Raw genomic sequence first — 11,875 nt, forward strand, 5'->3', positions numbered from 1 at the left:
ATAACTGTATTTATATTTTTAATTTAATTAAAATCTGATTTCGTTTTTATATATATAATTAATTTTTATTTATTTATAATTGTTTTTTCTATTTAATTATAAATTTAATTTTTCATACTTGCATGTCATTTTCGATCTGAATCTTGGAAGGATTTGAATATGGTCTGGTTCCGAATATGTTTCTGCTATCGGTTCAGCTAACAACGAACCTTGGCGATAGTTTGGCGTAAAACGGATGTTCTGGCGAAAAACAGAAATTCCTGTAGGATGTTTGTTTACTAGATGTAAGGAATGGTACTTACCCTCTATAAAGAAAAGATCATAATGCTTTATGTAAGTTTTAATCAATTCATATATATTTTTTTTATTTTAAATTAACTCTTTTTATACGCAGTGAAGAATATTTAAAATAATTTTACAAAGTGATAACTTAAATATTTTTTGCCGGTCATAAATGAAAATGGGAACTGCAAATTTAGATGGTACTTATCTTCTCAAAATTTTAATTTTTGTGTTTGATATAACTGATGTCTACGGTATGTTTACAGAATACACGTGTAGTGTAACCTTGACATGATGGAACATCTATCTTATCAAAACACGGTATGAACGTATCTCTAATTTTCCAAAAGATTAGTTAGTTATTAAAATAACTGCCGATGATCGGAATAGTGTTAGATCTAATATTAAATTTTGTAAGTTAGGGCGTGGAAAAAATTCGTGATAGTAGGATCATATTATAATGATCTGAATGAATTGATTAAAAAAATTTAAATCAAAAGCTGTTCTCGTGTATGTACTATGTCTAACTATCATTATATATAGTGTATTATGGAATAATAATTATAATTCAATAGTAAATACACTCAACTTTGCTCATAGGTGTTTCGAAAAAATATGAAGTAAAAAATGAACTTTTTCATTTTTCTGTGTTTTAAAATTTTCTATTGTGAGAAATTAAAGTTTTGTCATCTAGTGGAAAATGGAATTGTGATGAATTCTGATTGCTACTTAGAAATGTGAAGTATTGCTACTGTAAATATTTCTTATGTATGTATTATTTTATTATTTTTCCAAAACATTAATAACTATTGTAATGATAAAGTACTTTATGATGGAAAGCATCAGTTACACGTCAATTTCCTCTTTTACTAAATATTGTAAATTTTGCCCATAGTAATTATTTCAATGTACCTATAATATGAGCAACTATTTCTAGAATGCAAGAGTAGGGGGTAACATCATTTTATTGTTAGCTGTTTAAATGATGATTAAGAACAAGAAGAATGTGTTGTATATTTCTTTAATAATACAGTGGATACCATAGGAAACTTTGAATATATTTTGTTTATCAAACTACTAGCAAGGAACAAATTCAATAAATTTAATTTGATTCATAGTTCTGTATTCAATACTTAAACAGAATATTATGTGATGATAAAAAATAATTTTTTAAACCAAATATCTATCTCCATGTACATATATCATGTGAAATACGAAGGGTGTAATAACTACTTAAAATATGCAATAAAAGTAAGATTATTTTGTTATCTTAGAGATAAATGTTTTAAAATTTTAATTATTCTCGATATCTTGGAGTAATATGTTTGCACTACTTTAAAAACATTAAAATTGCTTTAAAATGAATGTAATGAAATGTAAAATTAAATTTGTATTAATCAAAATTATTGATTGAAATTTTGATTGTTTGTCTTCCCATTTTTATATTATTTTATTCAGTCTCTTGGAAGATGTATAATTGGTGCTTTACTGTATTTTGTTTTATGATTTTCTTTTTTTCAATTTTATCATTTAATAAATGTTGTAGATGATCAAGCTTTAAGTATATATTTACATTGTGTTCTGTATACTAGTTTTATCTGTAGAAATATTGAATTATTTTAATTCCTTTTTGAAAAGTTTAATCATATATCATTAAAAAATAAAAGTAAATATTGTTTTAGAATGTTCAGAAAGGTAGAGAAAATAATAATTATATATTTACTTGTAGAATGACTGATTATATGTAGAATTACTGATTACTTGTAGAATTATACTGATGAAATGAAATTCAGTTTTGTAATAAAGGTAATCTAGAAATTATTTCTAAGAGATGCATGAAAAAAAAGCAATCTTGAGTTATTTAACCTTAACCAAGCTTATATTTTTTCTGAAAATTTTATGCATATACTATAGTGGTGCTGCCGTTTAAGTTTATTATTGTTATTTTCTTTTTTATTCTTTGTATTACATTAAATGGTACAATTTGGTTTTAATGGCTACACAAAAAAAAAAAAAAATGCAAAGAAATATTTTTGCAAAATTTTGAAAATATACGCAAGTGCATTGTTATTTATTTTAAAAACATTTTGAATGTGCAAATCGCATGCTATATAGTTTGACGATTGAAATCACCAAATTGGCAAAATCTTTTCTTGGCACTTTTTGGTCGTCATTACAACCGACAAGTAACCATTAAATACTTAAGTTATATTTTACATTATGATATAAGATTTTGTCTGCTTAAGCCAATGCTAAAATAATATATGTCTTTTATCATATTAAAGTAATGTTTTTTGCAAATTATTAAAAAAAATTATTATATTTTACTAATGCAATGTTTAGATTGCAAATTGATCAGAGCTATAAAATTTCTAGTTTTTTATTTTTCCTTCTTGCTAAGTAATAACAATTGCACTTGGACATTCAGACTAATGCCAATACAGCATGTGTGTTGACTAGACTGTAAGATTTTAACACAATACTTTCATAGCATTGGAGATTTCAGCAAAGCTTGGCTATTTATATTTTTTTGTAAGATTGGTTTGTTTGTTACTTAAAAATGATTTAAAAAATAACATACTGTAATAATGGTCTAAACTTCAGATTATAATGCAGTGACCAAATTAAAATTTGTTGTTGTTGTTATAATTTACCAAATGTCATCTTAAATATCTGTTTTTTAAACAACATTTGGAATAATTTTAATAATCTGGAAACCTTTCACTAAATGCTGGAGGACAACATGCATTAGTTTGTGATATTTTTCTTTAGTAAGTATTGACTAAATTAAAAATCATCTCAGCAGGGAAAGTAGATTGACCAGCAAAGAAAAAACATTCATAGAATTAAATTAAATTAAGAAAAATTAAATTAAATAAAGAATTAAAAGTTTTTAAAAAAGCAGTAAAATAAACACTTCAAATTATCAGTAGTCAATAGTATGTAGCTTATGAAATTTACTGAAAACAATTTAACTGAAATCACTGATCTATTAGAAAGGATAAATAATAATAAAACTTAATTTCAGACAGAAAAATAACAATTGATTCTTTGAAGTGACAGCTATAAGTTTTTTTTAGAAGTAGCTTTTTACCAGATTATCTTCTCCAGTAGTTCTGTCAGATTTACATCATCGTGATATCAAAATCAAAATTTGAAAAAAATTCTTTAATCAAATTATATTTCATACATTAAAAGAAGAAAATATTAGCAATTTAACTCTCAAAAGAAAAATCAGTAAATTTATATACAAAGTTAACATGCGATGTTTAAAACAGATAAGATATGCATGTTCATAATATTACTACAATCATGTTATGAAGTTTTGTATACAATTTAATGCATTTCATCTTTCAGATGTGCACACACCTAAATTTCTTTTATCCACTACAATTCTTCCTTGCCTTTGAGATTTTATGTTATTATTATTTTGCTAATATAGTTCTTGTGTTTAAGCAGCTAACATAAATTTATGTTATTAAAACCATTCATTATATTTGTATTGTTTTAAAAATTGATATATATATATATATATATATATATATATATATATATATCAGTTTATCTCTGTAATAATACTGCCTACATATTTTAATATTTTCACTTGCAGGTATTGATAATTAAAAACACATTTTCATATTATGTACATTTTTTAAATATTTATTGTGTTTTTGTTTTTACTTGGTAGTAAGCTATACGACTATAGTTTAGATAATATTAACTTCTAATAATGTAATATTTTAGAGTATTAGATTCTCAAATTAGTTTTTAGTGTCTTAAAATTTTTTTCATATGTCTATTTTAGTATTAACTGCATGCCGGCAATTAATTTGCAAAAGAAAATCCATAAATATCATATATTGTAGTCAGCGATTGATTACTAAAAAAATATGCAAATTTCTAGAAATGGTGAAAATTATTTTAGTTACTTTCTAGATGTGCTGAAAATGCTATCTGATGGAATTGTAATTATGAACTTTTTAATACCAATAGATATTTTGAAACTCAGTGACTGCTCTCTTAACTGTTTGTTAATGGTAGTGAGTTATAATTTTTCTGTTTTGATTGTCTCTGCAGAAGGAATAGGATTCTGTGAGTGTAGGGAAATTCAATAAGTTTTTCATTGTAACGAGTCTTTTCAGAATTCAATTATAATGTAGAATTTCATTGAAGCAACAATTTCAAAAATTGCAGCAACAATTTCAAAAATTGCTTTTAAATCAGATGATAATTAATATATTAATTAATTTGAATTTTGAAACTTGAGTGTAATTAATTTGTTGCTTTTATGAAATATTAATTAGAGAGCTATTATTATGTTTTGGACTCTATATATTCCAGTTTATATAAAATGCTAAGACTTAAAGTAAGTTCTCTTAAGTTTTGGTTTGAAAATCAGTTTGTGAATATAGATCTCATATTGAGAAAATCTTATTTTTGACATGGAATATTTTGAATATATTTTTCCTTAGGCTTTTTTTATATCATTACATTACTGTTTGCACTGATGCTATTTGTATTTAAATACATTCTTTATGTCACTTAAAAAATGTTTTTAAGTTTCATAAATTGCTAGTCACCTTTGGCGACCAATTAGTTCACTGGGAATATTGGTTGTTGCTATTCTTATCTCTGATTATATGCTATACCCATATTTCTTATTTTGTTCATTTTTGTCTCTTGATTCATGCCGTTTACCTTTTTATTTTTATCTCATATCTTTAATTTTTATGTAAATTAGGTGTTCGTGGAATACAAGCGTTTTTTGACATCTTATAATCCCCCTAACAATGAAAAGTTGGAAATTTAAAACGAACATTAATAAGAGTTCTAGTTCGGAAAGCATGCTGTAGGGAGTTATTGAAGTTAAAGTTCTTTGCTAATGTTGAATATTTCAGTGGTTGCAAGACACAGCAATATATATTAATTGTGACGGCTCGTTCATTAAGGTGGGTTTACATTCAGCCTTCCTGTAAGATCGCGCGTGCGCAGAAGAGAGATTGCGCATGCTGAAAGAGCGGACAATAGCAAATGATTGTCTCGACGGAACAAGTGCTTGCTACTGTACAGTTTCTGCGCATGCATGGTCGTACTGGATGAAGTGTAACTGGTTGGATGTAAACTCTACTTTCGGGCTGCAGAGCTGCAGTGGCCCTTATATTATTTTAAATAAGGGTTTGTTATTTCATGTGGCTCTTGCGCCAGAAAAAAATCAAATTAACCAGCAAACCAACCAACCCTGTTTGTTATTTTATGGCTCCATTCTAGTTTCATTTTTTGTTTGTTGGTTGGTTATTATTGTTAGAAATGATCCATCGCAAAAATTTAAGCCTGTAATACAATTCAGATTATCATAAATATAAGTTTTGATTTTTCAATGATAAAGTTGTATTTTTAGTGTTCTGTTTCATTTGTCGTGGAAAATTTTTTAAAGGGCTCTACTTATTTATGGGTTCTGCTAAATATTCAGTTGTGTATGTAAAAGTCAAGAATTGTGGAATAATTCTGCCAGTGTTACATGACACTCACATTTGATAGAAATCGTTTTAGCAGCTTCCTTGAAGAAAGAAAGCATAATTAAAGAATTCAATAGAAAAACCAAACTTGACTCTAAATTCTCAAGTTTCATGCCCTCCATTCATTTTAGATGAGTGAATTATTAATTAAAATATTTGAAAGATTAAACTTTAAACTTCCCTTCAGGAAGTTGATTAGATATTGTTTAATGAGTGTTTAACTTCCTAAAACTAAGTTCCCTTTAGATAGCTTAGCATTCAAGAAATCTAAATAGGTCTGCTACCATGAAGTATCATTCCTTATATATGATACATTTATGTGTATATTCTTTGAGGATAAATTATATTGATCTTCATGTACCGCCATACGGTATTCCAGCTTATAAGACAAAAATATTACGGAATAAAATTATTCTATAATTAATACGCAGTAAACACTGCGCAACGTTACTTTCTTGCATGATGGAGCACCGTGTTGCATTTCAGGCTTGCACAATGACTGCAACTTTGTCTTATGTCCATCCCAAACGTACGTTTAGCATCCAGATCTCTTAACTTGGTACCTTTTGACTTCTTGATCTGGAAACACTAGAGATCAACATTTCACTCTGATCAGTTAGCATGGTTAGATATCATCAAGGAAGGTGTCTTTAGTAGCTATAGAACTGTTGCTTAATGGTTTGTGGTTATTTGCAGTTATTGATCTCCTGACTTCCTGGTGCTCATGTATGGGAGCATTTCTTGTGTATTGTCACAATTTTTCGAAAAAGTTTTTTTTTTTTTTTTATGCATAAAAATATAGCAAAATAAAGCATTTCTCAATTTATAATAAATATTTTCGGATTGAGTCTGGAATTGGTAAAGGAATGATTTAAAATGAATCTAGAATTATTGTCTATATGTATTTGATGTATTTATATGTTAAATCCGTGTCGTCCTGTCTTTGTAAAATATTTGTAATATCGCTATGAAAAGGAAAAGAGATATAATTATTTAAAACACGCAACAATAGTCACTGTATGGGTATTTGATACAATTTTGTTGAGTAACAATATCTTTATGTTGATTTATGCATAAATCAGAACATGAAATTTACAAAGTAACAATCATAAGGCAAAGAAGGGAGGGACTCATAAAGCTTTAGAATTTTCTCTTGAGATGATTTACGGAAAGGAAAGTTTTTGTTATTTTTGTATAGTCTTTATAGCTTGGAGTTTTCTTTTCAAACCCTCTTTTTGTGATTTTTTTCTATATATTATACATTTTTTACTCTTTAGATATTATGTTTGAAGATTTTCTTGTAACTCTGAATCTAAAATTTATTATTTATTTTGTGTTATTTAGGTTTCAAAGCTGTACTGTCATAAAAAAATTTCTGACTGAAAGAGAAAACGACAAGATGGCTGCAACTTGTGGCATATTTTGAATGGAATTCAGCTTTATTAAATAGGAAAAATCGTGCAATAACTATTTAAAAAAATATTTTATCTATATTGTGTCTTTAATTGTTTCATAAATTATATTTTTAAATATTTTATATATATTTACAGAAGATAAATACTATTCTTTTGATTAAAGTAGTAAAGCATAGTCCCAACAATTAAATTTTAAGATATGTCGTTTGAATATCCATTGGAACAACCTCATGTTAGTAATATTTATAACCAGACATTTAACTTGTATGGATCTTTAAAAATATTGTTTACAAATTGGAAGTAAAGAGAAGCCATATGCTAATAATAAAAGAATTTTTCAGAACAATTAATTTTGAAAGGACATTTTATTCGTAGTTTCGTGATGAATAAGTCACACGTATGTGATTTTATCCCAAATTTTCTCCAGTAACAAAACTCGAAGAAGCTTTAATTGATAATAGTGAAACCATATCTTTGGCGACATTTACGGAAAAGCCCCGATATCGCCATTTAATATTACATTTACGGCTGTATATAAAAATGGAGTCATTTTCTTGTGACATATGTAATAAAACATTTTCTAAAAAATCATATTTAATGAGACATTTATGGAGACATACGGAAGAGAAGCCGTTTGCGTGTGAAGTATGTAACAAATCATTTTTTGAAAAGTCAAATTTACAAAGGCATTTTCTTAGACATACGAAAGAGATGCCTTATGCCTGTGATGTCTGCAATAAAACATTTTCCGATCAATCGCACTTAGTAACACATTTACGGACGCATACAAAAGAGAAACCATTTACCTGTGATATATGTGATAAGGCATTTTCGGATAATTCGAATTTCAAAAGGCATGTAAACAAGCATGGTCAAGAGAAACCTCATGCTAGTGATACACGTAATCAAACTAAGTCGAATTTAAATGCAAAAGAAAGGCCGTATATTTGTAATAAGTGCAATAAAACTTTTTCTCAATATTCTCATTTGACGGCACATTTACGGATCCATACAGAAGAGAAACCGTATTCTTGTGACATTTGCAATAGAGCGTTTTATCAGCAGTCTCATTTAACAGCGCATTTGCGAACTCATACGAAAGAGAAACCACATGCTTGTGAAGTGTGTAATAGAGAATTTTCTGAAAAGTACCATTTAAAAGCACATTTGCGTACTCATACGAATGAAAAACCGTTTTCATGTGATGTGTGCAATAAAACATTTTCCCACTCGTCGAATTTAAAGAGACATTTATGGATACATATAAAAGAAAAACCATTTGCATGTGACTCGTGTGATAAAACATTTCCTGGAGAGCCATGTTTAAAAGCACATTTACGGAAGCATGAAAAAGAGAAACTGTTTGTGGGTGATATAAGTAATGAAACATTTTTTGAAAAGTCGCATTTAAAAGTACGTTTGCAGATGCATACGAGAAAAAAGTTGTTTGCCTGTGAAATATGTGATAAAATATTTTACCGCTCATGGAACTTAAAAAGACATTTATGGACACATACACAGGAAAAACAGTTTACATGTGACGTGTGTAATAAAAACTTTTCCAAGAGATCTCTTTTTAATACACATATTTTGACGCATAATATTAAGGATGAATAAACTGTAATCTACAATGTTTATTGAGCCTTTTTTTTATTCAGCAAAAAATTTTTAATAAACCTTGACTTCACTTACTGAAAAGGGATATTATATTTGTGGCTTATATACTTTAGTTATTATTATTATTATTGTAAGTAAACTGTTTGTACTAAACATAATATTTTAATTGATTAAATGAGCGCGTTTCTATATTTCATTTTGACAAGTGAATTATTGGAAGTACCATATCAATTTCCATATTTCTATCTCTTAAAAACCTACATCATTGAGTGGCATTGGCCTCTATCCATTACTAGACACATATTACAGAATAGTTGCTTTTTTTCACTTTTATATTAGATAATTTTCACCCATATTCACTGGAGATTTAATATATGACGAGCATTGTTACAGTTACTTTTAAAGCATGCACTCAATGCAACATGGTACAACTCGGTTTTAACGGCGCCCAAAAAGCGCCAAGAAAAAAGTACGCGAAGTTATAAAAATATGCTCAAGCGCATTATTATTTATGATGAAAAATTTTGAATGTGCAAATTACATGCTATATAGGTTGACGATTGAAATCGCGAAATTGGCGAAATTTTTTCTTGGCGCTGTTTGGCTGACGTAACAACCGACAAGCACCAGTAACATTGGTTTGTTTATTTCACACTAAAACATTTTCTACGTGTAAAAGTATGGGATAGAAGCCTTTGTCGCTATATCCCTCATTGTTTATATTCAAGATTCAAGCTTATTTTACTTGCAAAAGTGTTAAGAGTTAATGATTAACAAGAAACAAAGTTGTGTAATATGTTTATGAAAGAAGGACTGAAGTGAAGTTTCATTTTATTACCATAGTTCAATTATTAGATATGATATATTGTATTAATTATTTTATATTTGTTGTTATTTCCATCTCCAATGAAACTTCTAAATAAAAGTTTCTTAGACAGACATCTTATAAATAAAAGCTTTATACATTTGAATTAAATTTTGTTAAATGAACCAAAAATATTTACATTTATTGTAGAACTTTATTAGTAAATGTGTTACATTTCACTTGTGAGTGAGGTTTCTTCTGTGAAGCCTTATGTCTTCATTTTCATTTGGGTTTAAATTGAAATTAATGAAACTTTTAAGATTTGCATGCTCAAAACAAATGTATGATTACTTTCATGATTCTATGCATTATAAAATATGCTTCTTTTGTACTAAAGTATAATGGTATAACATTACATTTTAATTATAAAATTTTTTACTATGGTTTCATTCCTTCTAGATCCCTGTTTTAATTTTTTTTTATGCTTGAAGTATTTATTAATTTTTGTTCAATATATGTGATGAATATATGTGATATGTGATAATTCAAGAAGAAATGTTTTTTTTACTGCTAACCGAAATTATGTTTTGCATTCTATTATTTCTTCTACATGTATTGCTCTTAGTTAAAAAAAAAGTTGGAAATTTACTTATTTATTGGTATTTTTATTTGGATTGATTCAAAGAAAAATATATTTAAAAAAATTAAATTATACAAAATTTTAAGAATAACAGGTAAAGTCTGATTTGTTTATTCTGAAAATTAATTTGTGACTAAGGATCTTCCTGTGATATTAATCTTTTGTTGTTGCAATAAAAGAATTTTTAATGGCTTGTATGTGCTAATTTATTTTTTTTTTCTAAAAATTTCTCACTTAGAAACGACATTATATTGAATTAAAATTTAATTAATTGGCGTTGTTTATATTTCTTGTTTATAAATTCTGGTATTTATTGTTGTGAATGTTACTAAATTTACATTAGTGATTAAAGTATACAGATTTATATTAAGAAAAGAAAGACTAATATTTGAACAATTAATATGGCTTGAGTAACTAAAAATGTATAATGCTGTATTGTATGCTGTAATTTTATCATTTTGATAAAATTACAGAATATTTTTAATTTAACTAGACGTCTTTTTGCTTATGTATGCTTTTTTAAATGTCTTTATTTTGATTTATTTTAGTAGATTTAAAATACAAATTGAAATTACACAAAAACTTTTGATGAATGAAGGTATGTATTTATGTTATCATCTTTGTGGATAAAACTATCTTATTTTATTTATGAAAAGGGCTGAAATGAAAGTTAGTATTACAAGAAAAAATATTTTAGTGAAATAAGTATTAGAAAGGTTTTTTTTTTTGTTTTTTTTTTGTTGCATATTTGTATGTGGGTATATGTGCTGACAGCGACAGCAACTCAATTAAGAAAATTTTATTTATTCAAGTGAATTTACCCTTTCTAAGGCCGTGGAAAGTATGCTTCCCACCAAATTTATGAATCTTTGTATGAAATTATGTAGGTTGGCATACGTTCTGACAAATTGTTTTAGTAAGTCAGAAATTTAGATGCTTTAGTCCTTCATCTCAGGCAAAATTATGTGTCTTGATTAATTACTTAATTATTAATGAACCAAATGAATTAATTAATCAAATTAAATTTATCTAATATGCTAAAAGAATCATTTTTCTTATTCTAATTTCAAGCCTAAAAATATTTTAACATAATATGACTAGAAAAAAATGGCCTTTTAAAAGGTTAACTAACTTATCTATAGTTATTTAAACATAATTTATATTATTTTTATTTCATTTTTGGAAATTGTTTTGATATAATCTTATTCACGGATCTATTTTAACAATATTGTTTTCTGTTAATTCTATCAGAAAATATTATTGAATAAATGAAACAATCGGAAAAAAATTGCAATATTTTATTTAAACTTGAAAGTTTATGGAAAGTGTTATGAAGTATTTGAAATAAGAATGATATGCAGATATGAGTAGCTGTAACAGTTTCTCATTTAAAAGCAAAACATGTCGAAAATCTATATAAATGAATATATTAAAATATTTTTGATTTTACATAAAATTGAATATATGAACACAATTATTGTTAAAAATTATTATTCAGCGCTAATTTCCGAAAGCAATAAAACTAAATTTTTGAAATGATTATGGTGAAATTAATAAAAGCTTATTTGTATCAAATAATTTCAGTAACTATAAGACATAA

At 26.7% G+C, this 11,875-nt stretch overlaps 1 protein-coding gene across 2 annotated transcripts; it reads left to right on the plus strand.

The window, feature by feature from the left end:
• Nucleotides 1-252: 252 nt before the first annotated feature.
• On the plus strand, nucleotides 253-9,851 carry LOC129988410 (zinc finger protein 239-like). Of its 2 annotated transcripts, none has more exons than XM_056096634.1 (2): nucleotides 253-333; nucleotides 7,143-9,851. In XM_056096634.1, exon 2 carries the CDS (start codon nucleotides 7,754-7,756, stop codon nucleotides 8,828-8,830), a length of 1,077 nt encoding a protein of 358 aa, XP_055952609.1. In that variant the 5' UTR covers nucleotides 253-333; nucleotides 7,143-7,753; the 3' UTR covers nucleotides 8,831-9,851. The 2 variants fall into 2 exon arrangements, with proteins under 2 accessions (XP_055952609.1, XP_055952610.1); XM_056096635.1 differs by lacking the exon at nucleotides 253-333 and adding an exon at nucleotides 993-1,050.
• Nucleotides 9,852-11,875: the final 2,024 nt, after the last annotated feature.

This window comes from Argiope bruennichi, chromosome 10 (assembly GCF_947563725.1).
Source record: "Argiope bruennichi chromosome 10, qqArgBrue1.1, whole genome shotgun sequence".
NCBI lineage: Eukaryota > Metazoa > Arthropoda > Arachnida > Araneae > Araneidae > Argiope > Argiope bruennichi.

What these genes read in the sequence shown, in the direction of transcription:
- LOC129988410 (XM_056096634.1), top strand. Translation starts at nt 7,754, where the DNA reads ATGGAGTCATTTTCTTGTGACATATGTAATAAAACATTTTCTAAAAAA.